The sequence below is a fragment of the Cryptotermes secundus genome, unplaced genomic scaffold (genome assembly GCF_002891405.2).
Source record: "Cryptotermes secundus unplaced genomic scaffold, Csec_1.0 scaffold979, whole genome shotgun sequence".
NCBI classification, from domain to species: Eukaryota; Metazoa; Arthropoda; class Insecta; order Blattodea; family Kalotermitidae; genus Cryptotermes; species Cryptotermes secundus.
In genome coordinates, this window is record NW_019736411.1 from 8,217 (window position 1) to 34,462 (window position 26,246).

The following is a 26,246-nucleotide window of genomic DNA, read 5'->3' on the forward strand; positions in this document are numbered from 1 at the left end:
GTAGCGTTACTTCGTGCATAACCTTGTCCTAAAATCGGCTCGTAGCCACAGACAGGATTTATGTGACACTACAATATTCTCTTTCACGATGAAGGCCTTAATGCGGATCATTCTCTGTAACAACGGCCCATATCACATATACCAAATGACAAATATTACCTTCAGTTTCACGCCAGACAACAGATGTGACAATGAGGCCCTTGACGGTTAAGTCCACATCCGTTACACTATTGAATGTATGAATAAAATTCGACCTCATCATACGTATTGAACTTCCTGGAAAACCACAGGAAATATCAATGCAGACATAATGTTGATTTTCTAAATATGAAAATATGAAATACAATTGGCATCAGTAGAATGTTAGTTAGTGAATGTTGTGAGACATAAATGTTACTGCCAGTGTTCAGAATGTCAGCATGTAAACGAAGGGAAACATAATGTGATTCCTGCACTGGGATGCAAGCTCGAGGAGTTGTTGGAAAGAAGACACAAATGAATCTGATAACAGCCATGATACTGAATCCCGTTATTGGTATGTAGAATCTAGTATGTGTTTATTATTTGCATTCATAGTGCAGTCGGTATAGCAAATGTCTAGATGCTGGGCGGAGGAGCCGGGTTTCGAGTCCCGGTAGGGGAAATATTTTACTCATTTCCACGCCGTTCAAAACGGTTCTGGGGTCCACACCACCTCCTATAAAATGGGTACCTGGGGCTCTTTCCCCGGGGTTAAAGAGTACGGGGCGTGAATCTCACCACTCACCTCCAACAAGTACGGAGGTCAAGAACACGTGGATCTATACATGCATTCCTCCGTATGTCTTCAGGGCGTAGGGTTTAATTAGTTAAGCAGTTGGATAAATTTATCTTTAACTTTATCATTTTATTTCATACGTTCTGTACACATATTGTGATTGCATATCATTTTAAAATATTAATAAATTTAAGTGCGCCGGAAGAGTACCAAATTCGTTATGACGTTCATGACAAAAATAGAACAGAACGATTATGTTTTATGTTCTTGTATTTTTATGTTTACGGAACATAACCATCAGTCCGTCTCTAACCGCTCCAGCATACACACTGCAATGCTACATATTCCTCAGCTCATTATTGGCCACATCCTGAATTCTTCGATATGCCTGTTGCTTCTAAATGCCAGTAAATAAAATCTAGTTAATCACTCGAGTCACGGTGGATCCGTCGCCACAAAATCTTGATACTGTGATAACAACGCTACCAACAACAACAACAAAAAAGAACAAGATAATATTCCTATATACTGCAAACCTTGGAGTTCCTTACACGGGCCACCACAGATGTAGAATTTTACTTTGACTTTTCGATGCTCTGTTTATAATTCGGCACATTCATTCATAATCTACTTAGAATATTTCATTTAGCATTTTACGCAATTTTTGTACTAAAAACAGCACGTAATATTTTTCTTTTACCTTGATGTAAATGTATTCCACTCGACGACCAGAAGTTGTTGGAAATATGGAGTGAACATGAAATAATTGAAATTTTTCTTATAATTATAAATTTGTGTTAAGACTGCTCATTTACAGCTTGTGGACCTAGAGATAATAAAATAGGTGTGCAATTTGCACGGCAGGCCTTCGGTTAACTGAAAGTCGGTTATAGTCAATTCATCTTAGAAAAGGTAAAAAAAAAAAAAACACACAGGCAGTCAAGATAGTCGAGCGATCTAAGGCATGTGCTGTCTTCGCTCGCTCGGAAGCCGGGATCGTGAGCTCGAATCCCACACAAGGCATGGATGTTGGTAGTGTGTATGTGTTTACTCTGCATTTGTGTTGTCATGTGTTTAGGTAGAGGCCTTGCGACGAGCTGATCACCCGTCCAAGGAGTCCTACCATGATCATGAAACTGAGAAATGAGCCCTATGCTCCAAATTGGGAGCAAGAACAGAGGAAAAGAAACAAGACATGTTTCGTATCGAACCACCCACTACCGCAGACATTGTCGTCTCGCCTCAGTGCTTGTAATTATTACATACTGGAAGCAGTCACTGAAGAACACCTTAATATTCTGTGCAATACAAAATTCATTCGTTTCCTTACAGAATATTTGAACCTGTAAATGTGTCAAATCGTAAGAAACTTCTACTACAGACTGTCTCAGTTTTGTGAGGCCTGTACAAATGCATAAAAGCGCGAGGAAGAAATTCCATGCGCACTTCAAAAGATATCAATCATTTTTTTTTTGTACTTGCTAATACTGAACATCAATGTCGAAGCCTCAAGATTGTATATTGTGTGATGGTGATCACAACACACAGCTGTCGGCACACAGTACAAAGTGAATGTAGATTCCTCTTCGAAAAGACAAGTTTTTCATCCTTTATGAAGTATAACCACTAATCAGTCAACGCAAACCACTGGCAGAAGTGAAAATTTCTGTTACACCTGTGTTAGACATTCGCTTTACTGTAACTATTTGGTCTTTCTAATATCATACGATGTAAGTTAATTTGATTATTTACTGACGTAGAACGGCTATCGAAGTAAACCGAAATGTGTGATGTTGGTGAGTTGGGGTGGGGAATGTCGTAACACATGAACCCAATAAGAGGAGGGCATCATGTTCCTAGAGAGACTGGCAGAAACCACGACAGGTCTTCGACAAGGACCTAATTCCAGCAAGGATTTCTTGCTAAGCAAACATGAAATATAACAAATTCACCACAACTTATTAATCGGTGGAGGGCTCATTTTGTTATTCTTTTTAAAACAGTTACAAATACTCCAAATAATTTCAGATGTTAAAGAAATCATGCAATGAATTCCTATAATTTATTCACTGAAATTCTCTTTTGCGGATGAGTGTGGGGGGATATACCCTGTACTTCTTTTCGACAAAGGAAGTGACTTTTCGGACAATACCGTCTCGAGTTTCGACCTGTTACCAGTTATTCTCACAAAGATTTTTAAAATTGTAATCATTTGTTCTAGGTGAATATCACGACAATTCTTTAATGAAGGTCGAGTCGCATTAAAAATATTACTAATGAAAATACCACATACAGCTATGAACCAAAAGTTGAATATTACATATTTGCAGACGCGAAGAGACCGACTCTGTTCCGGACGGAAAATTTACCGAAACTAAAATAATAGAAAAAAGTTCAGATAAAGGTATACATGATAAATTATGAATAAAAATGCCTAAATTTACAGGGTGGAAAAAAACTATTCAATTAAAATAGTATAAAGTGTTAAATTATATTGTCACAAGCATTACCGGAAGTGGTTAGGACTAACCCTTGTTTAACCTGTTAAAAGAAATATTTACTTAGCCATTCCAAGTATTCTCGGAAAATTAAATGTTTTATGGATTTCTGGGACTCTGAGTGTGCTTTCAGAAAATGGTTTGAGCAACCCAAGATTTTCTTCTAATTTAATAAATTTACAAGTCTATTTAATTCAAAATCAACTGTGTGTATTAATCATCAAAACTGATTAGTGAATACCAGAGGACAATGGTGGTTTGTTGTCAGATAATGAGTATTGTACGTTTGTTAGAATTTAAGCTCTTTAGAATCCCCATTATTTATTGATCAGTCTTCAATTAATCGTCCACAAAACCAAGCATTAATACATAATGCATTTCGGAATACAGATCTGCAGAGAGCGATTTTGTCAATGGTATCTACCAACCTCTTTCATACATAATGAAGGACTGAACTGTTAATCTGGGAAGTTTCGTTTAGGTGGTTCACTGAAAATTATCTCAAAGATAGGCCTTACTTCATTTTTTAAATACAAATAACTGAAAATTATTAAATGAGCATGATACTTTTCGTTAAACTGACGGTTACTCAGGTGGTCAATAATTTACTGGAATTTTATTAAATATTCACATGTAGCCATTGCTTGTCTCTATTCCGATCATGATAAATCCAACAGATATCCTCACATCCTTCGCTTGAAAATAAAAAAAAAAGTATTTTTATCTTGCCATTAATGCCTTTTCTCCAAATTTGTATCTTCTCTTCATATTCTCCTTGTTTTATAAGCTTCTATATCTCGTACATCCTGTTGTAGGTCCTTATAGTCTACTGATTCTTTGTTCTGTAACGTGCTCAATTGGACCTCCGTAATCATCCACTGATCTACAAGCGTTGCTTTGAGGTACAAATTATCGACGCACAAAAAGAATGATGGAGACGCAGCAAGGCCTAATCCGAAATATGTGTTTAGCGATGTACTGCTCTTGGTGAATCAGATAAACTGAGATGTACAAAGTTTATTTATGCTTTCCTCCACATACCCATAATCGTGTTCGTGTTTTCTGTACGAAGATTATAACTCCCGTACATCCATCGGGTAAAGTTTTCTGTTTCTAGCACCGACAATTTCATTTCATCAGACGTAAAAGCTACCGGACACAAAGCAGAAGCACAAAAATAATTTTTCTCTTCTGTTTACATGGCATTTAAAATAATTTTCCTTGCGAAATGTAAGTATATATCAGTACGTACCTCAGAAAACTTTTTTATTTTATCACCTTATAAACGGATCACTAAGGAGATTAGGAACAGATACAAGATTTTGGCAGCAGAACGTGAAGAGGTGAGATCAGCTGAGATACCTAGCATTAAGGGGGATAATATGGTTCTCAAAGAAATTTATGTGAGAATGTGGAGTGAATAAAACTTCTTCAGCACAGGGTCCATTGTCGTTCTCTTATAGAAACGTTACAGAGACTTCTGCTTTCCAAACAGATGGAAAAATCTGAACACCTAAGCGACTATCTTCACATCAAAAAGACCTTCCTGAAACAGGAAGGCCAGCACTTTGATTTTCCAAATTAATGGGAGAGACTCAATAATAAGATTCATACAACCCCTTTCAAAGCAGGAAAGCCTTTAGTAATCGAGAGTACTGGTTATGATATTAACACTCAAGGGAATATGGATATGGCACTTGCACATGGGGAATCCTCATTACAAATTAGCAGTATTCTGTGTTCTTTCAGCAGCTTAAAATCCATACAAAACATTCCAGAATATTAATGAAATGTATGCCAAAAATTTTTTTCTCCTTCTTTTTGTTACTATATTGTTAATTAGTAATTACTTTAAGTTCTTTATTTCTTCGTGTTTTTCTTCCATAACTTATATTTCTGAATCTCATCCAGGTATTATACAATGAATACATATAAAAGAAGTAGATTCGTATATTCTTAAGCAAAAATCTATACACTGTAGTTTCACGTTTCAATCTTCAATATTTTTTCTTTCCCCCCTTGGCACTATAGCCCCAGTGGGCCTAGGCCTACCTCCATGAACTTCTCCGTTCACTTCGGTTTTTTCTAGATCTTACACATTCGGTAGGACTCCTTTGGCGGGTGATCAGTTCGTCGCAAGGCCTCTACCTGTACACAAACACAGAAAAACGCACACAAACTAAATATCCATGCCCTGAGTGGGATTCGAACCCACGATCCCGGTTTCCAAGCGAGCGAAGACAGTACATGCCTTAGACCGCTCGGCTACCGTGACCGGCTCAATCTTCAATATATTTTTTGTATAATACGAGGGCACTTATTCAGGATTGTTAAATAAAATAACAGTTATATTCAAATAAGATCTATTACGACTATCATGACGTTTCTACATTTCTTTTTCCCACACATCATTTCATGTCAATATTTTCTGTTGCAATGTACAAGGTTATTAAGATGTTTAGTGGTGACAGCAAGTGTATATAATAACTGCTGAGTTCTTAATACTTAAGTGTTACGCACTAACTGATGTGCCAGTTTGATCCACCTCAAGTTCACGTGTGTGCTAGTTATCATTACAGTTGCAGCTCCAGTAACAGCTCATTGGCACACTAAAGGGGAATACATCTGCCTTGAAGCAGCAAAGAACACCACATATGATCCCTTGTGTGCTTCAAATAACCAAACTTTCCAGAATTTTATGACTTTCCGATGTTTCGTACGATATTTTGATGGTAAGTATACATATGATATTTAACATATTTCGCTTTCATTCTGTATTTTTATTAAATGAAATTAGTCTAATATATCCTATATTATATTATATTTTCAGTTGAAAATTGTTCTCAACGGAAATTATAATTATTCCTTAGCTGAATATCATGTGTGCATGACATCAGTAATTACTACCAATTTAAAGAGAGGAGTTTCCGAAGGAAAACATGATTGAATTAATCTTGGATTCCATAACTTTCGAAGTTTCTCAGATTTTACTACCCTCCCCAATAGGAAACCAGATATGAAACATATATTACTTTATACAAGATCAGGTTATATATATTTCGTAATCGTAAATAAAGTTTCCATCAGCTAAACCACCACCATGTTAGATTCTAAAGGGTTCTGACGATGGTGTATGAGTATAATACTCAGAACTACTGGGGGTTTGTACTTCGTCCATCTTCCGTTATTCTAGAAACTAGAAAACACAACGTTTCGGAGCCTGGATCTTTTTACGTCCTCAGGTGAGTGAGGGGGAAGATACCTACTCAGTTGGGTCCCTCAGAAACAGCTAACCTCAGTCACTGTGACTTTAATTCTGAGCAACATGTTAGTGCAGCTGTAATGCAACGTCCATTCGGAAGGTAAGGTAGCTGGTTCGAATACGAGGATAAAGACTACTATACGTCGCACTAGGCTAAGATCGCTTCCTTCCAGATCCTGATTCACTCAGGCTACATAATCTGCACAGTTGGCTTTACGAGATGTAATACACTTTTCAGTACATGGCCTGACTGTGCGAAGGGGCGCTTGTTCCACTAACCCAGAGCCCGACCATTGTGTTCTGTCATTCGTGGTGTGGCGTCAGGTCTGTGGCGCGGACAACGTCACTTACAGCAGTGTATGGGAAATGTTGTGTGAGGCTCAGCGCCAGAACAAACGTGAGTAATCGTGCTTTTTTTAACACCAAACATGTTGCCTACTGGGCGGTGTTTCTAATTTATTTTGAGAACGTAAACACAAATTTCGTGAAATTTCCATAATACGGACTTTCGACGTATAGAAAAATAGGTCAAAATGTAAACATTTTCATACTTTCATAGTGGTCTACTGTTCATAAGTTAGAATAAATTTAGAAATGCTTATTCTGTAATATACCTTACAATCTTCTGAGATGTGGATCTATACATCCACTCCTCCATACACCTTCATGGTCTAGTGCTTAATTAGTTAAGAGAAGCACCTTCTGATGAACTTCTGCTATCAGCTTCTTGTCTTTATCACATTCTTTACTATCTTCCACACATGAGCGGTCACTGTGTTGTAGTTGACCTATTGTGGATACAAATCTACAATTGTCATCTTGAGTCAAAACACTTCTCAGCATAAGTGACTGCTTTTCTTCATATTTCGTTAAATATTTGCCATATCAATAGAGTTTCAGTTAAACAGTTTTCTGTTTTGATATATGTGTTTATTCTATTTTCTTCTACGATGGCATATCTTTGAAACATGTAGGGTTTAATTTCTGTTTTATGTAAAACATAAGCAATGACTTCAATTTGAGCTGACACATTTTACTGCTGTTCTTTATTACTAAATTTCATCAAAATTCGACGATAAATTTCGAAGGAAAACTATACGAACTGATTATCGACACGCATTAGCCCACTAATATTTCTTTATTTCAAGACATACATGCAAAGAACCCGGTAGCGTAGTTGGTTGAGGCACTGTGTTACAAGCCGGAAGGTCGCGGGTTCGAATCCCGATGAGGTGAATTTCTTTTAATTTACCTAATCATTCCAGACTCACTATGGCCCTGGGATCGACTCAGCCTCTGACAGAAATGAGTACCNGGAGTACCATGAATCTTCCTGGGGGGTGAAGGGTGGCCGGCGTGTAAGGCTGACAAACTTACCGCCATCTGTAAGCCGACTGTCTACAGAAAATTTGGGATTTTCGACGTCTCAGAACCCTACGGGCCTTTCCGGTCTTTTATAAGGATAGCTTTATCTTTTACGTGCAAACAACTAAAGAACTATTTCATAGTTCACCAGTGTGATGGTTAGTATCTCTTAAAACGAAAAGCTTACAGAAAAGATCTTTGAAACACCAACCTCAAATAAATTAGAGACTATGAGGCTAGAGTCAACAGAACACACTTCATAAGTTTTACTTTCTAAGGTTCAGAAACAAATTAACAAAACTTTCTTGCAATTGGAACTAAGATAAAAGTGAAATCACCCTTTGGCCAAATCATGATACAGTGGCGCATATAGTGATCAGGGGTAAATTTCAACTTAGTAATCTCGGTATTATAAGGAAGTCGGCTGTCGAATTCAGCCCTGTCAGAGAACACCATTCCCTAACTCTCTTATAATTTGATCCTCTTTAACGAAGTGCACAATATGAAAGAGTAATGAAAAGGCTGAGCTGCTCATTCTGCACGCGTTTGGTTCACCCACACGTCTCATTACAACTGGATCTTTTTATTTTGTTTTTATTGCTAGTGGGGTGGGACTAAGTCCCTTGTACTGCGGCCACTTCTGGCCTATTGTACCAGTCCCAGATGATAGGTGAGGGTGATTGTGGAGCAATTTGTGGAATGAAGATTGGCAGGGGAAACCGAAGTACTCTGAGAAAACCTGCCCCAGAGCCACTTTGTCCACCACAAATCCCATTTGACCAGACCTGGGATCGAACCCGGGCCGCCGCGATGGGAAGCCAGGGACTAACCGCTTGAGCTATGGCGCGGACCTTCAATTGGAACTTAGACCTACTGAAAGATGTTCAGTGTAATTAGTTCGTAGTTCTAACATAATACTCTAACCCCAACCTTACCAGAAACTGAAATGGAACTATCATTACTTTTCAAAATTTTCTCTTTTCATAAAGGGTTGTGAGGATGGTGGATGACACACAGAATTACTGGGTTTCTGAACTTTTTCCATCGTCCGTAATTCTAGGTAATAGAGGGCCCTCTAGGTTATAGAGGACACGACGTTTCGGAAACTGAATCTGTTTCCGTCTTCAGGTGAGAAATGGAGACACCTACTCAATTGGGCCCCTTCTTTTCTCACCTAAAGACGGAAACAGTTCCAGTTTCCGAAACGACGTGTCCTCCATTACCTAGAATTCCGGACGATGGAAAAGTCCAAAAAGCCAGTAATTCTGTAACTATTTTTCCATTAATATTGGTAAATAACGGACGAGATACAGAGCCTCTGATATTTCTAACTGTTGCTTAAAGAACATTTCGATATAAAATATACTCCACTATATACAAGGGTTGGAACTTTAATAGTGGCAACACTGGCGTAGAGACGCCATGCACAGGAACCAAATAATGTCGCTTATACCACACGTTAGTTACACACCTACCTTACCTCAGGGCAAATGGACTCTCCCTTCTCACATCACGCGCATGCGCACTGACGAGAAGAAAAAAGCCTCGTGTCAGCTGGCGGTCTAATTTAGTGTTGTCACGTTTTCGAAACAGGAACAACGGAGTTGCATAAAGACTGAATGTGCCAGAGGCCGTACAGCACGAGTGTCATCAAGGTCTTCAAGAGGCTTGCGGAGAATCTGCATTGCCTTACAGAACAGTGGCAAGGTGGGTAAAAGCCTTCAACGAGGGACGCCAAAATGTGGCAGACATGCGTCGGCCAGGTCGTCCTAGTGTCAGTGAAGAAGAAGTGTTTGCTCTTTCCGTGTTACTGGAGAGTGATCGACGCCACACGATTCGTGAGCTGGCCCGAGAGACAGGATTAGAGCCTACGACTGTGCTTCACTTCCTGAAGGAACGCATGGGCATGAGAAAAACTGCATCATGACGCGTTCTGCATGATTTGACGGAAATGCAGAAATGGCTACGAAACGACGCTGCTCCTAACCACTTGGAGCGCTATGAGCGCGAAGGAGTGGCTTTCTTAAGCCGTATTATTACGCTGGATGATACATGGGCCAAATCGTACAAGACACAAATGAAACGCCAATCGAACGAATGGCGTCATTACCGGTCACCACGAAAATCAGAAGTTCGTCAGAACTCCAGCGATGTGGAAGTTATGGTGATTCTCGTGTACGACTGTGTTGGTGTTATCCTAACGCATACCGTTCCCCGACAGCAGACCGTCAATGCGCAGTATTACTTTTCATTTTTGGAACACAACCTGCGATCAGCTTTGAGAAAGAAGCGGGGACACTTTCTGCAGAACCCACCCATCATTTTGCAGGACAATGCTCGGCCGCATGCAGTGCAAGCTGTGGCTGCTCTGTTCGATCGATGGGGCTGGGAAGTGCTGTACCATCCACCAAACTCCCCGGACTTCGACTTGATTCATAAGATGAAGGAACCACTTCCTGGCATTCGCTTCAGAACTGTTCCAGAGATTCTTCAGGCAGCAGACCGCTCCATTCGAACTATCAAACACAACAGGCGCTGCTAAAGGTATCCTACGACTTCCACGTCGCTGGCAACGGGTTGTACACAATGCTGGTGACTACACTGAAGGACAGTAAAACTTCGAAACATGCATCTATTTTGTATCAACTGTAAATAAAGAGTTGCCACTATTAAAGTTCAAACCCTCGTATAAGGAAAAAAATATTTATTTAACTCTCATTTTCTTTTCATAAGTACGTACATGTTATGGGATCAACAAAATTTATAGATACATGAAATGTGTTACATGTGATGCGGTCAGCTTTGAAACAGTAGATTCGCATCTACCTGAAGCGAGCATAAAGACAAATGACGTACGTAGAATAGCACAGAATGAATTTGGAAATAAGTACTTCTTCTCTGACATGATTGGATATCATCATCATCATCAGTAATCTGTCAAGACGACAGGTCCACAGTCTCTTTCAAAACAGTTCCTCCACTTAATGCGATCTAGAGCTTTCTCCTTCAAATGACAGTATCCTCTTCTGTCCCCAAGGTCATCCAGCATCTTCTTACGTGTTCTTCTTCGTCTTCTTGTCACTTCTATCCGCCCATCTGATTGGATATATCGTAAATAAAATTTACGGCTCAATCCTTAGAATTCGAGAAATTCAGGGATCCCAAACAATAAAAGTGCAGCATACTTCTATATAGACAAACACATTCTTCATGATCATACATAATTTTGGAAAATATATTAGAAAAAGCTGAATATATAACAATATACGAGTGAGAAAGTATGTATGATGTTAACACCTATAAATTGTCTGTGGAAATATTTCCACAGGCAATTTATAGGCGACCGTTTAAGGCTTCGCGCCAGTAAATGATGTAGCTTAAATTAATTGTTCTAATAAGTAGATACAGATAAAGATATCCCTGTAACAGGCCGTGGAGGCTCATTAGGTTTTGAGACGTCGAAGATCTAACAATTTCTCTAGACAGTCGGCTTAGAGATGGTGGTTAGGTTGCCAGGCTTACGCCCAGGCCTCCATTTACCCTCCCTTAGGAAGATTCCTGGTACACCTTTCTGTTAGGGGCTAAGTCGACTCCAGGGCCATTGTGCGGCTGGAAAGATTAGGTCAAGCGAAAAACACAAGGACCTCATCGGGAATAGAACCCGCAATTTTCCGGCCTGTAGCATAGTGTCTCAACCAACTGCGCTAACGAGTAACCCTCTAATACGTAGACCTAGACTTATTCTGTCAGCTTACATCGGGCACAAAATTTTGTTGAACTTCGCCAGTCATTGGAAAATGTTCAGTTCTCGAACTTAAGTTGAATTTTATGCAAATATAACATATATCGGCCGATATATATATACGAGGCCAGCCTTCGTCGAAGAGATGTAAAAGGAAAATGTGCAATGAAAATTGTGATAAATCATGCACAGAGAATTAGTTTTCCAAAAGCAGCCGTCTTCCGAACAAAGAGGAAAAGCCTCTGAGTTTTTTGTATATCCAAAATATGAAGGGCGTTTCGGAGAAATTCAAAAGTATAGGGAATTAATATAACATTAGGACGATCTTCGAAAACAAACACATTCTTAGGAGTTCATTCATGGAAACCAGGCCGGAAAGAGATTTACTTGTACAACAGACAGTACAGTGCATCTATAGCATTTCCTGTGAATGTGACAGAAGATATATTAGCGAATCAGGCAGACTTCTAGCCGTGCGGCTTCGTGAACGTAGGCACAATGTGAAAGATGGTGATCTAGAAAATTGAAAATTAGCTCAACATGCATATGCAGAAGGTCATAGGGCAAGGATAGGATAATGCTAAGCTTTTGGAAATTGAAAATAATAGAAGGTATAGGAAATACAAGGAATTGGCCCATATGACATGCTTAACAATTCCGATCAACCAACCCAGTTTTGGCATTTCTATTTGGGTCCCCCATATCACCAATGAAGTTGACATCTCGCAGAAAATATCGGTATGAAGTGACAGATTCTTAATGGGTTTCTATAAGGTTTCAGAACCGAATGTTCAGTTTGTACTCCAATAACGGCGCTAGCAGTAACCACAAAATGATTTTACAAAATTCTCCATTTAATCCTATGCATTGGCATCCGTGGGCTTGGTTTGTTGGCTGGGTTTCTTGAGTAAAACTTTCACCTCCCTTCCAATCTCAGTTTCAGGTCTGTGCGTGATTTATCATAATTTTTATTTCATATTTTTGCTACCTCCCTTCGACGAAGGCTACTCTCAGGTATTTGCATAGCTGTAATCAGACTGTTGTGAGCTGTCCAGTTTTTGAGATTAGCTCTTTCTAAAGGACTTAAGAGAAAAAGTGTTTCCAATCTCACCTGAGGACGGAAACAAATGCAGTTTCCGAAACGGTGCGTTCTCTACTTTTTAGAATATAGAACATTGGACGAAGCCCCCATATCTAGTAAAACTGAATGTAATAAGCTCTTCCGCTCTCTGGAGACATGCTGTGAGATTTTTTTGAGGGAAACTGTGGACATTACAATATCGACTCAAGCACACTTGCCCTCCTGTTTGTTTTTGACATCTTCTGCTTCCATTTTTAAATACCTGCTAACATACAAGACCACAGAAGACCGAGCATTGTCCTATTCATGTGACATTACACACTATACACATAAACATACCTAATATACATTTAAGTACACACAGTAAAACATGTAAAAAAGGATGTACGTGTGTCTAACCCATTCACACATTCCAGTCAAGTAATAAATGCATTTGAGATATTAAATATTTCGTATATTTTTAACAAAATTTGTAATTGCACCTGTTATGCACGTAACTGTGAACCAAGGCTCTTAAAACAAGGGAAGGATATTGGGAGTGAGGATAATATCTGAATCAAAGTGGGAGGACGTAACATAAATTTGGATAACAATGCCAAAATGATCTTCATAAATTCTACGAGTATTCTCCATCGAACGAGATTAATTTTAATTCCCGGCTGTATGTTGCTCTCTCTTCTCAAGAAGAATGAGGCGGACGCAACATCCAGCATGCTACAGTAGAGGAGAAATGGGTACAACACTTGAGTCATAAAGTAAGAATAAGACTACTGTGGCCATCTGAGAGTACGTCTGAGCCTAATAATAATATGAGGTTGAGGACTGGATACGTCTGACTCAGGACGGGGACAAGTGTACTCTCTTCTGAGCGCCGTAATGAATCTTCTGGTTCAACAGAAGGCGGAAAATATTTTTATCAGCTGAGCAACTATCAGCATATCAAGAAGGACTCAGCGTCACAGAGTTACTAATGATTGCATCCTAATTTCCTCTAATCATTGCAATGCTCAGAGTATGTCAAAATCGCTGAAGGGAAGATATATCTTTTGTTTTCCGGGCTGTGCTATGCAATCACTCTGTATGGCAGTTTTGGAAATCATGTATGATGAAGAGGATAACCAAAGTATACTTGTCTGTAGGTCCCTGATATAATACACGACTTGTTATACCTGTCTTTAGGGAACAGTGTGCAGTACGACGGACCCTGCAGAGTCCAGTGTCTCATATCTCTCGCATACAAACCTGTATGCAGCTCAGAAAATTTGGTCTACGCGAACATGGCAGCCTTAAAATGCTCTACGCTGAGAAATCCGGAAAGAAGTGAGTACTAAGAGGAAACTCACAACTTTCTTGGTGTTTCTACTTCTCTCATAGTTATATGAGTTCTGACGAAATAATTAAGCCACAAATCCAAAATGAATGGAATGTTCTCCCTCTCTTTCTCTCAATACGGAAACTACGATGAAAATATTCTTCGACTTCGAAGAGATGAAAAGAACGCAACTTTTTCTTAAATCAGAGACGGCATCAGTTTACTGATTAGAAAGCGAAATTGTAATTATCTTGCTCCCCTTTCTAATAACAAACATGAAATTTGTCGAATTACATTGCCAAGATTATGTCATAAGAGTTTTACAAACCCTGGGTTTTAGGCAAATGGTATAGAGAAAAAGAAACTCTTTGGCTTCATGGTAATGGTACGAAAAATACGAAATGCTAAAAGTGTAAGCATATTTTTAACCCAAAGGAAAACATTGCTTAAAAGAAAAACAAATTATTTTGACATAACCCAGAATGAAAACTGTAAAAGATGGCATGACCATCGATGCAGACCTAATACTTGGCCAAGAAAGTCAACAAATTTTATGTAACTGGAAATGAATCAAAATCCGCTTTATATAAATTTCTGCATCTAAGCACACATCTTTGGTAATGTATCAACTTCATATGCTCCATCTACTACGGGAACGAAGACATATCACCGTCAAATGGTAACATACACTGTTATATCATCATTATAAAATTATTACATTCCATTTTCAACATACTTCGGTATTCATGCGTCGATGACAAGCACGGACATACTACAAGGGCCTTTGTTCTTTAAGGTAGCCTACAGAGAGTATGGTGTATCCCGCCTCATAGAGTCGATTGACTTTATGCAGAAACATTCAGTGAGCTTCCTTTTTTATTTTCTAATAGAAACACTTAGGATACGCCTGAACATGCAGTGCTGTGTGACTCTTGTCGAATATACCTAATAATATAACACTACACTTCCTTTTGTCGTTTCAGACATAACCGTGAAGAAAGACGGTCTGTGTTGGAATAGAGATTCATCTGCAATCATTTGCAAGGGATCAAAATACACTCGACATAACGGCAATGAGGATCCGGTCTGTGCCAGCAACGGCGTCACGTATGCGAGCTACAGTGAAGTAGCATGCCTACAAATTTATAACCATGGTGAGTATAGACTAGTTACGAGTTCTGACATTATAAAATCAACTTTTATCCTTTCCTGTAATTTCTGTTAGGTTTTTTTTTTCAGATATAAGAATTCTCCACGACGGACCTTGCAAGTATAAAGATATCGTCCTTCCAAATGATGTAAACGAACTCTGCCATCTAGCAGATAACAACGCGATTACAATGCCTGTTTGTGGGTCCAATAACCTCACATATCCCAACCCGTTTGTCCTGAAGTGTGCCAAACTCAGAGGAGTAGTGTCACCAGGTATGTCCTCAGGCGGTAAAGTTTATTTTTTTTTCACACCAGTATGTATGAAAAATTTTCTTTGTCATGGAAACCCGTTGTCATAGGTGGCGTGATTCTGACTTCAAACCACAATTATGGCATTTTTTGTGGTTTTCATAGCCACCGACGATCAAACACATATGTGACATCCCTCATTTCCAGGTTTCTGCAATACATCAGTCCTAATTCCCTTATATAAGTGAAACTTAACTATCTGAAATGCGATTTAAGAGGTTCTAGCTTACAGTATCCCTGAGAGGAAGAAAAGAGGATTCGACACCAAGCTATTTTGCGTATTATAAAAAGAATGAAGGAAAGAAAGGAAGTTCAAATTCATTGCCGTACACTCTGTGTTTTCTTGGTCTTTCATATTCTTGAGAGATGGTAATCTCATTTACTTTGAAAAATTAAAAAGGCCGATGAATCTTAAAACTATGTTCCGCCTGCGAGGTATTGGATCGGAAATTGAGAGACACAAGGAGCAAATTTGTACTGAGAGCTTTCGTAAAATTGAAATCCAGCCGTAGGAAATATAGAAGTACCGACAAGATACTGAAACACAATATCGAATATTCGACAGAAAGAGACCTTACTAGTTTCCATTTTGTTGCTCGATACAATGAAATTATTATGTTTCTAACATTTTTTTTTTCGAAAATTTGCTACTAACCTAATACATTCTTATGCATATATATATATATATATATATTATGCTGCATATTCTTCTGAATTTCTGTGAAATATAGAGAAATTTTCACAGCGTTATTTTGGAATGTTTCACTAATTAGGACTGTCACGACTTACGCAATGATAATAATACTAATAACAATAATTAAATTAATTCCTTTTTAAGTACGTGCTTACACGGCAGCCCAAATACCAATCATAAAGTATGTACGAAAGAAGAGACAAATAAACCAAGCAAATGCACACAAGGAATAAATAGGAAAAGGCAACGTATGCCATTCAGACAATGACTGTTCAACAAAAGCTGGAACTCTCATAAGAGACAGTCCTAACTACAGGGAGTGGCAACCCAGCCTTATACGAGCTCCAGGTTCCACTTGCCCTGTGGGTAGCACAGGGTGAGGGCCCCTTCTCAGGGTTATATGGCGGATAGGCAGGACTCGTTAGCCGTGGTAGGCAACCTGTCTAAAGGAAGGAAAGACACGCACACAGAAAACATGGTTCTCTAGTATGGGAGGCTGTACAAGTTACTAAGTTCAAAAGAGTTACTCGTAAACCGGGAGGATGCTTCATGTCTGAGGACAGAACGGACTAACAAGCTGAACCCTGGTAGATGATGACGATGAAGATGATTATAATGATTATGACCATTTAATTACTGAAATATTTTTATACTTAAATTTAAGCAGCGAGGAGAAAATTACAAAATTATTTAATTATAATATAAACTATAATAATAACAGTTATTTGTCTATGGACTGAAGATCCTAGTCACTAGGTACACAGTACACGGATCAAATACAAAATGACTCGTCTAATTGTTCGTCTATTATTACGTGTGTATTCGTTGCCGCGATAAAATTTATACGAGCCGTTTATTAGCAACGGTCGAGGGATACACATAGAGATATTAGATGCGAATGAGAGCGATTAATGAAATTCGCCGTTGAGATGGGCTCAGATGCCATGATATTCGTACATACCAAGCTTCGTAAAGATTGGTTTAGGCATTCCAAAATCTATAGAAGTGATTTTCACAGACACACACAATGGAGATCTCATATGCTTATTTTAATTGTTCTAAAATAAAGAGATTATGCTAAAAATTGTAAAGTGGGAATAGATATAATTCAACCAATCTTGATCTAGGCATCTGAAAGTGGTTAATTGTCAGCTTCATGCACCTACCACTTTATCCCCAGCGAAAGCGCCCCTGGTAACAACTGTGACAGGAGGCAGGGTGGATCCCAGAGCTGGTCTGGACAACGTTGAGAAGAGAAGAATCCGTTACCACTACCGGGAATTGATCCCCAGTTGTCCAGCCCGTAGCCCCGCAGATCATGACACAAATTTACCACAAATAAAACTATTATAAAATATTATGTAATTTAAACGTAGGCAGTATAGTTGCCATTTATGCTCTATGTCAAGACATTCCCTAATGAGATTCAATAGGAGCGAAAGTGGAATTCGGAAATAAATTATTATAAGTTGTGGTCAAATATTTATGGGATAATGATTATATTGCAGTTACGCAACAAAGAAGATCTTTGAGCCGATTGTCAAGGTAATGTGTAACCCTTAACGTCTCACAACCCTATGGGCCTTCACAGCCTGTTACAGGGATAGCTTTACTTTTTTTTACTTAATAACTGTATAATTTTGCATCTTGTTTATGTAGTACTTGCAAGGGATTTCTGTATAACGTCACCCAAACTTAACTTGTATAATTACGAGTATTCTCACAACACTTTATGCTTGTATTCGTATTACGAAGTGGAGGTTAAATTCATATTCCATGAAGGGCACTGGAATTAGAAATATAATAAGCTTTGTATAAACTCGATTTTTTAGTCCACACGCCACGTTGGATTTACCATACAATTGTACAAAACTATAAGATTAAGATGCTGAAAAGAATTTCTTATAAAGGAAAATATTGGATTAATAAAAACGTGCCACAATTCATGTAAACCAACAGACAAAATTTATTATAGAAATAATTATACCAGTATACAAATAAAAATTATGGAAGTTTAAACACAAACCCCTTCGACCGTTTACAATTTGCTGAGTAAGAAGAGAGTTTCATATTGGCTTACATTGCAGACGTGAAAGTTCGGCATGAGGGAAGCTGTGAAAAAGATCTAATGGACGAGGAAATAGTGGAATACGAAGAAGATCCATGTAAGGAGCAGAAAAGTGTTGGTCCGGCTGACAACATGACAGAAAAACTTCTCTTTTGCGCTTCCGACGGAAGGTCTTATTATTCCTCCAAACAGTACGCATGCGCCGTCAAGACGAACAGCGACTGGTTTCACTGTGAGTAGCGGGCACATTGAAATACACACGCAGTTAGTTTGTGTGTTAAGGGAAGGAGATGTGATGAAGAAATTCCTTCCTTTACCCTCTGTCCATCTTTCTATGTTCCACCCACGTTAAATTATTTAATTTGAAAAATTAATATAGTAGACATATATTAAAACTATGACCACAGGCCATTCAAGAGATCGAATACGGACAGACACAGGAAGAAAATTTATATAAGTCGATCTAAGACAAGACTCGAATGTACTGAATGTGAAGATACCGGCTGAATTCTGAAGCATATCATCTGGGTTACTACCGTCCTAAGTGTTCCAAGTTCCCTAAATGCTCCGTAACACAATTCTCACTCCCATATATATATATATATAGAGAAGGCACAATAGATCACTGTGGTCGCGGTGCAAGAGCCAAGAAGGCCCACACCTTATACATTCATTCATTCATTCATAGATAGATAGATAGATTTTCAAGCGAAAGCTAATAGAGGTTTTACACAATATATTTCCTGAAGAAACGCTTTCTGAAAACTTATCGTTCTAGAATACAGGCAGTCCCGTTTTGCTACGTATTACATTTATTTTAACACCACAGAACACTGAGCTCTAAAGTCTATGCAAAAATAACAGAAAGAAAAAAAAATCGATGTTGTACCCTTGTCATAATCATGCGGTGGTTAATAAGTTCACGGCCGTGCGCTAATCATTGCTTTAGCAATACTTGTACCGTATAGAGTAGTAATAGGCTAAACGTTATAAAAGGGATCACAAAGACTCCTACCAGTAACGTTTACTAGCAGGTAAATGTTTCATGACCGACCCACCGACCAACTCCATGGAGTTCAGCCCTTCTTGAAAAGCTTCCAGTTGTGCAGTTACTCAAGATTTTCCCAAATTTTTAAGCAACCTAAAGGCTAATTACTGTGGTGGAAAGAGCCCTACACTGATCCCTATCCTGAACCAGATCAAACTAGTCTATACTACACCATTCTATCTCTCCGACATCCATTTTAATATTATACACCCACCAAAGTCTTGAAAATGTCTTCACTACCTACTTTGGCACTGAAATCCCCTAACAAAATTTTGGTGCGGTGTTTAGGGAATTTATCGAATACACTTTCTGGGTTCTCGTAGAAGCTGTCACAAGTTTTGTCTTCTGTTGGGGCATTAACATTCTGAGCGATATCACACCAGAGGTCTCTTAGTATTGTGTATGACATCCTATCACTAACAAACGCTACCTTCCTAACTGCTGATATGATTCCCTCATAAGAATCTTGTACATATTTCATGATTCTCATTCCTCTTTACATAGACATATTTATCCACCTGCTATTTGGACCTTACCGCCGTCTTTGAGGCGATTGTCTAGACAATGTGGGACCCTCAACGTCTCAAAACGCTATGGGCTTTCAAGGCCTGGTACGGGGATAGCTATTTCGATATCACCTGTGTCCCATCTGACCTCCTGTACTCCCACTAAATTTAGCTTATATTTCGATCGTCTTTTCGCAACTGTCATGATGGTCATGAAGGAACCTGCCCCATACAGATTTTTACATTCCATGTACTAAATCCCATGTTCATTTTCTTTAGCATAGTCGTTTATCCAAAGAATTCGTCCAGGTCCTAGGTCCTTTGTGACATCTCGTAACATGTTTATTTTTCACGCTGAGGAGCTGATAGCCTCAACCCCAACCCTCATACTGGAGGACCATCTTTTGTCGCCTGTCTGCGACTTCTTATTAAATATATTCGCAGTTGCCTTCCATATCTGGAGGCCGTCTCCTCCATGCGCAACCTGAGGACGTGCCATGTCGTGGTGACAAGGGATCCATCTAACATGAAGTAATATTTTATAGAATTTTTTACGAATGGGGGAGACGAGGAATGCCTATATGAATATTGGAGGGAAAGCCAGAAGGAAAGAGACCACTCGGAAGACCAAGGCGTAGGTGGGTGGACAATATTAAAATGGATCTTAGAGAGATAAGATGGGATGGTATGGATTGGATAGATCTGGCTCAGGATAGGGACTAGTGGAGGGCTCCTGTGAACACGGTAATGAACCTTCGGGTTCCATAAAATGCTGGGAAATTCTTGAGTAGCTGCAGAATTGGCGGCTCCTCCAGAAGGGCTCAGCTCCATGAGTAAGTAAGTAAGTAAGTAAGTAAGTAAGATAGAGAGTGACAGAGAGCCAAAGCGCGCTTCAACCCTGCAGTACGGTAATCAATGGACGTTCCGCAGGGAACTTATCAATATGTGTCGTAGCACAAAAGTTTTGCTTAAAGCATTGAATCCTATATATGAACATGGTCTAAACCAGCTAAAGGATTAAACACGTGCAAATCCGAATAACTTAAGTTTGAAAGAATCTCTTATAGAGGATATTTCAATACGTGTTTAATTTTCCATCAGCTTGAGCAAATTCGGTTATAATCTTCTAAAATTACAGTCACATTAGCCTAAATTGATTTATTCTGTTGCGTCAGACATGGAGATAGATGAGTACTGATTTAACACTTTCTGTTTTACACTAAATTTTATATGACCTGAATTAAATATACATTAATATAATTCAATATTTTGAACGTTTCTGAATTGATTCCATATATTAATTTTTTAATTTTTTATAACCTGTAAATTGAACTTAATAAACCCGTCTGATGGTCGTGTATGTCAGTTACTTAAATAAAATGTTCATTTCTTTCTATATGTGTAATAGAAGGTTGCCGTTTTCTCGAGTATTTCGTGTCCCGTAAAATGTATTAAACGTTACATTACACATAATTGTTATATATTAAAGTACATTTATAATATCTAATTTTAATAGTTCTGAATGTTTGACCCTTAGAGATAAAAGTAGACCGATTATAATTAATACTCTTGAATTCCTACTTTGTGATTTGAACATGTATTTTCAGTGCGCAAAACCTAATTAAAAAAAATGAATGAAAGGTTTAATACTTCCACATCGGCTTCAATAAAATACAAAATTCATGGAGCATAGTCCTTTTTTGAAATTCCAGTAGTTGCTCGGCTAGTCAAAAAATTGTCTGCCTTCAATGTAGTCAGAAGTTTCTTTACAGCGTTCATAAGAGCCTGCCACTGATCCGTGTGCTTAATAAAATACTGAATCCATTATTTCATTGAGTAATGTTCTCAGGGGTTTCTAAATAAAAGTCGTTTAATACAAGTAATTGCCTCGCTATGAATATAAACCACAGGACTGTTCTGTGTGTTCAAAGACCTTTTGTACTGAAGGATGAAAGGTTTTTCTTACTACAGATACGATTGTCCGCATAGGAGTCCCATGCGACCGGAGTGATAGTCCATGTGAAAAACTGCAACTGTTACCCGAGGCTCTGGCGGCAGACCCCATCTGTGGCTCAGACGGCGTTAGCTATGCGAACCCTCTGGCTCTAATGTGCGCCATGATCACCGACCCAAGTAGGTACAATCTTTCCTCTATTATATTATCGTTCCAAATATATATATAACATATAAATAAAATATAGTACATAATGATATAATGATGAATATAAAATATATAATATAGAAAATATATATAAAAATGAATTTCTGACACATTTTGAAAGCAATTTTCAACTCCACGTACCGCTCTGTACATTTGTCCGCTTTGTAATTACACGCCTTTTTACTACTATTATAGTGTTATATGCAGACACAAGGGAAATGAAAAATAAACACAAAGATTCTAATTGCGCAATCTCAAGGAATGAAATCAACCGACGGAATTATACACGTATAACGAAATGGATGTCAGGGAATAGGGCCTGAACTTGTGGAAGAACTATCTCCGGATGGGGATCAGTCACGGGATTTTGCAAAGATGATACTGAAATTTCAGGTTACATAAATTCAGGCAAAAGTCAATGCACTCAATGGATTTACTAAATTCAAGTCACTAATTCTTACAGTGGTGTAATCTTAAACTAGGATAATGCCCTAACAAATAAGGGAGGGGAAAGAAAGACAATAAGGAAATAAATATCTTTAAATAGAACCAGAAACTCGATAAATAATTCAGATATTCTGCACGATTCTGAGCCAGTTCTATCCACATTACACCGCCTCAGCCAACTGTTATTAGGCCCACTTTAATGCTAGTCCGCCGGCTTTGTGTCCATGTTCGAACCGACCACTTTGGAAATAAGTTGTGCATTTCTTATTTGCCTCATAAAAACCCAGATGCGTATAGACGTGTTTGCTAATCAGGTGATTTAAAGGAATCTTATAGGAGTACACTAACCATCCATAAGAGTTTTAAGGAAGAAATAAAATATGAAAGTAAGGAAAACTGATTCTAAAAAGTATAATTCATAAAAACCGTATAGACTTCAACAATTTAATTTACTTGTGGATTCTACAGCATAATAAAAGAGCAATGACTCAAATATTAACTTCTGTCGGAGATCAATTAATTTTGTATATCGAAAAACATCTTATTTATGATGTCCTTTTAAATTACTGTAGATATATATTAACAACAGAATTTCTCTTCTTTCCCATGAAAGCATTAGTATTAATTTAAGTTATTTCCTATAGAATGGTAATTACTCAAAAAATTCAAAATTAGTTGACTCTCACTAGCATAATCTCATGCCATAAAAGACGGAAACATATTATCAGTGATAATAAAATTGAATTGCTAATACTGGGCCAGAGATATAGACACCGTACGTACACTTGTGTCTGCACTGCGTTTTGTGGCGAAGACACGAGACTAAATATTAAAAGAAACTGAGTGTATGAACGCTCTGACACAGCTTTCATCAAACCACGTAAAGAACACGAAGGTGTATCTGTGAGTAATTAATTAAGCACTACTCCATGAAGAAGTTTGGATAGCGGATATACTGTATATATTCGCGCTTTCTTGACCACGGCACTAGTTAGAGGTCAACGTCTAGCATATATTATCTCAATTTCATGTGTTTAATTTAATAACAGCAATAATACCAACATTGCAGCCTAAAACGACAGATATGGGACAGCACTATCACCACTTCGGATGTCTGGAAAGATGTAAAAAACAAATATGGGCAACTTCTTGTAAAGTAAAAAAAAATCTACAAAAGTGAAACAAAGACAAGGCAGCCGCGAGTGAACTACGTTTAACTTTTTGATTTGAACTATTCCGGCCAGATGTGTAAAATATCCAATAAAGGTAAAGCGTTTACATACTTATGAGTTCAGCCTGAAAATTTATTTGAAGTGTTTAGAATTACAAATATTACAACCATAAGAATATTTATGAATCAGATTTAAAGTCACCTGTGCCCGTGATTGAGCACGTTATGCATACTGAATATACAAATACGACTAAATTGTGTAATTTTAATTTATAGATTTTGCTAGCCCTCATCACACAGATTGAACTAATGGAGTGAAACTGGCCGTTATATGCCAATCACGGTAGCCGAGCGGTCTAAGGCATGTACTGTCTTCGCTCGGAAGCTGGGATCGTGGGTTCGAATCCCACAAAAGGTATGGATGTGTGATATGTGTATGCGTTTATTCTGTGTTTATGTTGTCCTGTGTTTGGGTAGTGGCCTTGTGGCGAGCTGTTCACCCGTCCAAGGAGTCCTACTGTCTGTGAAATGATCATGAAACCAGACCTAAGCTCCAAGGTCTGAGCAGGAGGAGAGAGAGAAAAGAGCTGACCATTATATTCCTTTGAAGACATGTCTACATCCTTGTGCCTTACGAACAGCCTGAAGAAACATGTTACAAAATTCCACGTTCGGTTTCCATAGCTCTGTGTCTATATCTCATGATTTGAAGTCGCGTTAGATATTAAATACCTAATTAGTACCTGCGTAAAATTAAACCCTGTCTGAATGTTCCCTTTCTTTATGGGATGCTGTTTTTTGTTTCAGAGCTTAGAAAACACCACAAGGGCGCATGCATACCGCCTAAGACGTAAAAGAAGAGAAAAAGTCACCATCAGAATGTTCATTTACATAAGTGACGTGATGCTATTTCAAACTTTGATGTATTCTCTTCCGCTGAGAAAGGGGAAAATCTTACTTTCAATGTCATCAGTTTTGTATTATTATTCATCTCTTTTTAGTACAGAATCAGTGTTACATTGTGACAGACTTTGCCAAGAGATGGCAGGATGTACGCTTTATACAACGCTTGTATTTACACTGTAATGGAAAGACAGTCTAGACTTGCGTACAATCTTGCGTTGCTATCACTCCCGAAACTCATTCCATTACGTTGTAATCCTTCCCCTGTCATTTGTCATTTGCTCTTTATCTTACTCCAGTCTCCCCATTACACTCCTTCCTTCCTTTCGCCGGCTCTGTTAGATTTATCGCTCTCTCGTAACTCTGATGTTTGTCGTCACTTCAAGCCACCACAGCACGCCCTCTCACAAGAGTCGCTTACTATTCATTTAGAAAGATTTGAGTTCCCAGAGGATACATTTTTTAAAAGAAATTCGCACCTCTCATTGGACAGTTTCTTCAACAATCATGTCTCCATTTGTAAGTTTTGAGGTTTTCACGGCGATGACTATGAAGAAAGTCGTCTTCTGGGATCTGGCGCTTTTCACTTCCTAATCATTACAGCTACTGCTCTCTGTATTCGCAACGAAATTCACCTGCCCTGAAGATGGAGGCGATACGTTCCTCCGAAACGTCGGCTGAAACAAAGAATACACGGCGCCAGATCCCAGAAGACGACTTTCTTCATGTCTCCATCTGTTGCTCAAAATTTGGAATAAATTATACTTGTGGACACGGCCAATTCTTTTTTTCTTTTCTATACTACTACTACTACTACTACTACTACTACTACTACTACTACTACTACTACTACTACTACTACTACTGCTACTGTTGCTGCTGCTGTTGCTGTTGCTGCCGGTAGTAGTAGCAGTATAACATCTACGAAATTAAAGAAGAGTCCGGTCGTCTATGTTGTAAAGCGATGTAGATAGGAGAGAGCCCGACGTTTCGGCGGAACGCATCGTCTTCTTTTTAACTATCAAAAAGGGAACCAAACAAGAAAGCAGGCGGCAAGTTGAATTAATTCAGCTCTGAAGAAAGCAGTCTTCTGGGATGTGGCACCGTGTAGATGTGGTGTTAACCGACGTTTCGGAAGAACGTATCGCCTCCATCTTCAGGGTAGAAGGAAAAATAATAAATCTGCGAGCGAAGAGACCGTGAGAACCGGTACAAGCAGACTGCCTGTACCGGTGCCACATCCCAGAAGACTGCTTTCCTCATAGTGACCGCCGTGAACACCTCAAATCTTACAAAGTTCAGCTCTGTTTCTGCTGGTTTCGTTCTTGGTTTACTTTTCGACTCTGAAAAATGGAGACGATCTGATCCTCCAAGTCGTGAGGATCTCTCCTAAATACTCGTACATGACGTTGGAACGCACACGATCGTACAATTTATAGTCACCAGTATATGACCCTCAGATCCAACATATGTAACGAAATGACTGAAGCTATTAACAATGTGTTATTCTGAGTTACACAACGTATAGTCCGGTATGTAGTTACCTACGTTTCGGAGGATCTACTGACTCCATCTTCAGACTGCTACTTCTTGTCTGAAGACGGAGCTCAAGAACCGACTTTGTTCAACGGGTCTATTTGTGTAGATATTTACTGTCCGTGCTTATTCGTGGCCTGAAAACTGAGCCAAAGCTAACCTACTAAGTCTACTGGACGCTGTCTCAAATAACATGGGCAAGGCTCAGAGGAAATCCTTATATCTTTATGTAAA

The 26,246-nt window shown here is 38.6% G+C and overlaps 1 protein-coding gene across 3 annotated transcripts; it reads left to right on the forward strand.

Moving 5' to 3' along the window:
• The first annotated feature begins 391 nt into the window (after positions 1 to 391).
• LOC111869946 (serine protease inhibitor dipetalogastin) lies at positions 392 to 25,063 on the forward strand. 3 transcript variants are annotated; one of them, XM_023861844.2, is made up of 9 exons: positions 392 to 535; positions 5,823 to 5,987; positions 6,756 to 6,914; positions 13,885 to 14,025; positions 15,001 to 15,171; positions 15,257 to 15,442; positions 18,260 to 18,472; positions 21,766 to 21,927; positions 24,381 to 25,063. In XM_023861844.2, the coding sequence occupies exons 1-9, from the start codon at positions 460 to 462 to the stop codon at positions 24,425 to 24,427; spliced, it is 1,320 nt and encodes a 439-aa protein (XP_023717612.1). In that variant the 5' UTR covers positions 392 to 459; the 3' UTR covers positions 24,428 to 25,063. The 3 variants fall into 3 exon arrangements, with proteins under 3 accessions (XP_023717612.1, XP_023717613.1, XP_023717614.1); XM_023861845.2 differs by having other exon boundaries at positions 5,835 to 5,987; XM_023861846.2 differs by lacking the exon at positions 13,885 to 14,025.
• Positions 25,064 to 26,246: the final 1,183 nt, after the last annotated feature.

Bases quoted from the DNA above. Each gene is read 5' to 3' on its own strand.
- LOC111869946 (XM_023861844.2), top strand. From the start codon at position 460: ATGCAAGCTCGAGGAGTTGTTGGAAAGAAGACACAAATGAATCTGATA. The intron at 6,915-13,884 runs GTGAGTAATCGT...ACCTGTCTTTAG, and splicing joins GGCTCAGCGCCAGAACAAAC to GGAACAGTGTGCAGTACGAC. The intron at 15,443-18,259 runs GTATGTCCTCAG...CTTACATTGCAG, and splicing joins CAGAGGAGTAGTGTCACCAG to ACGTGAAAGTTCGGCATGAG.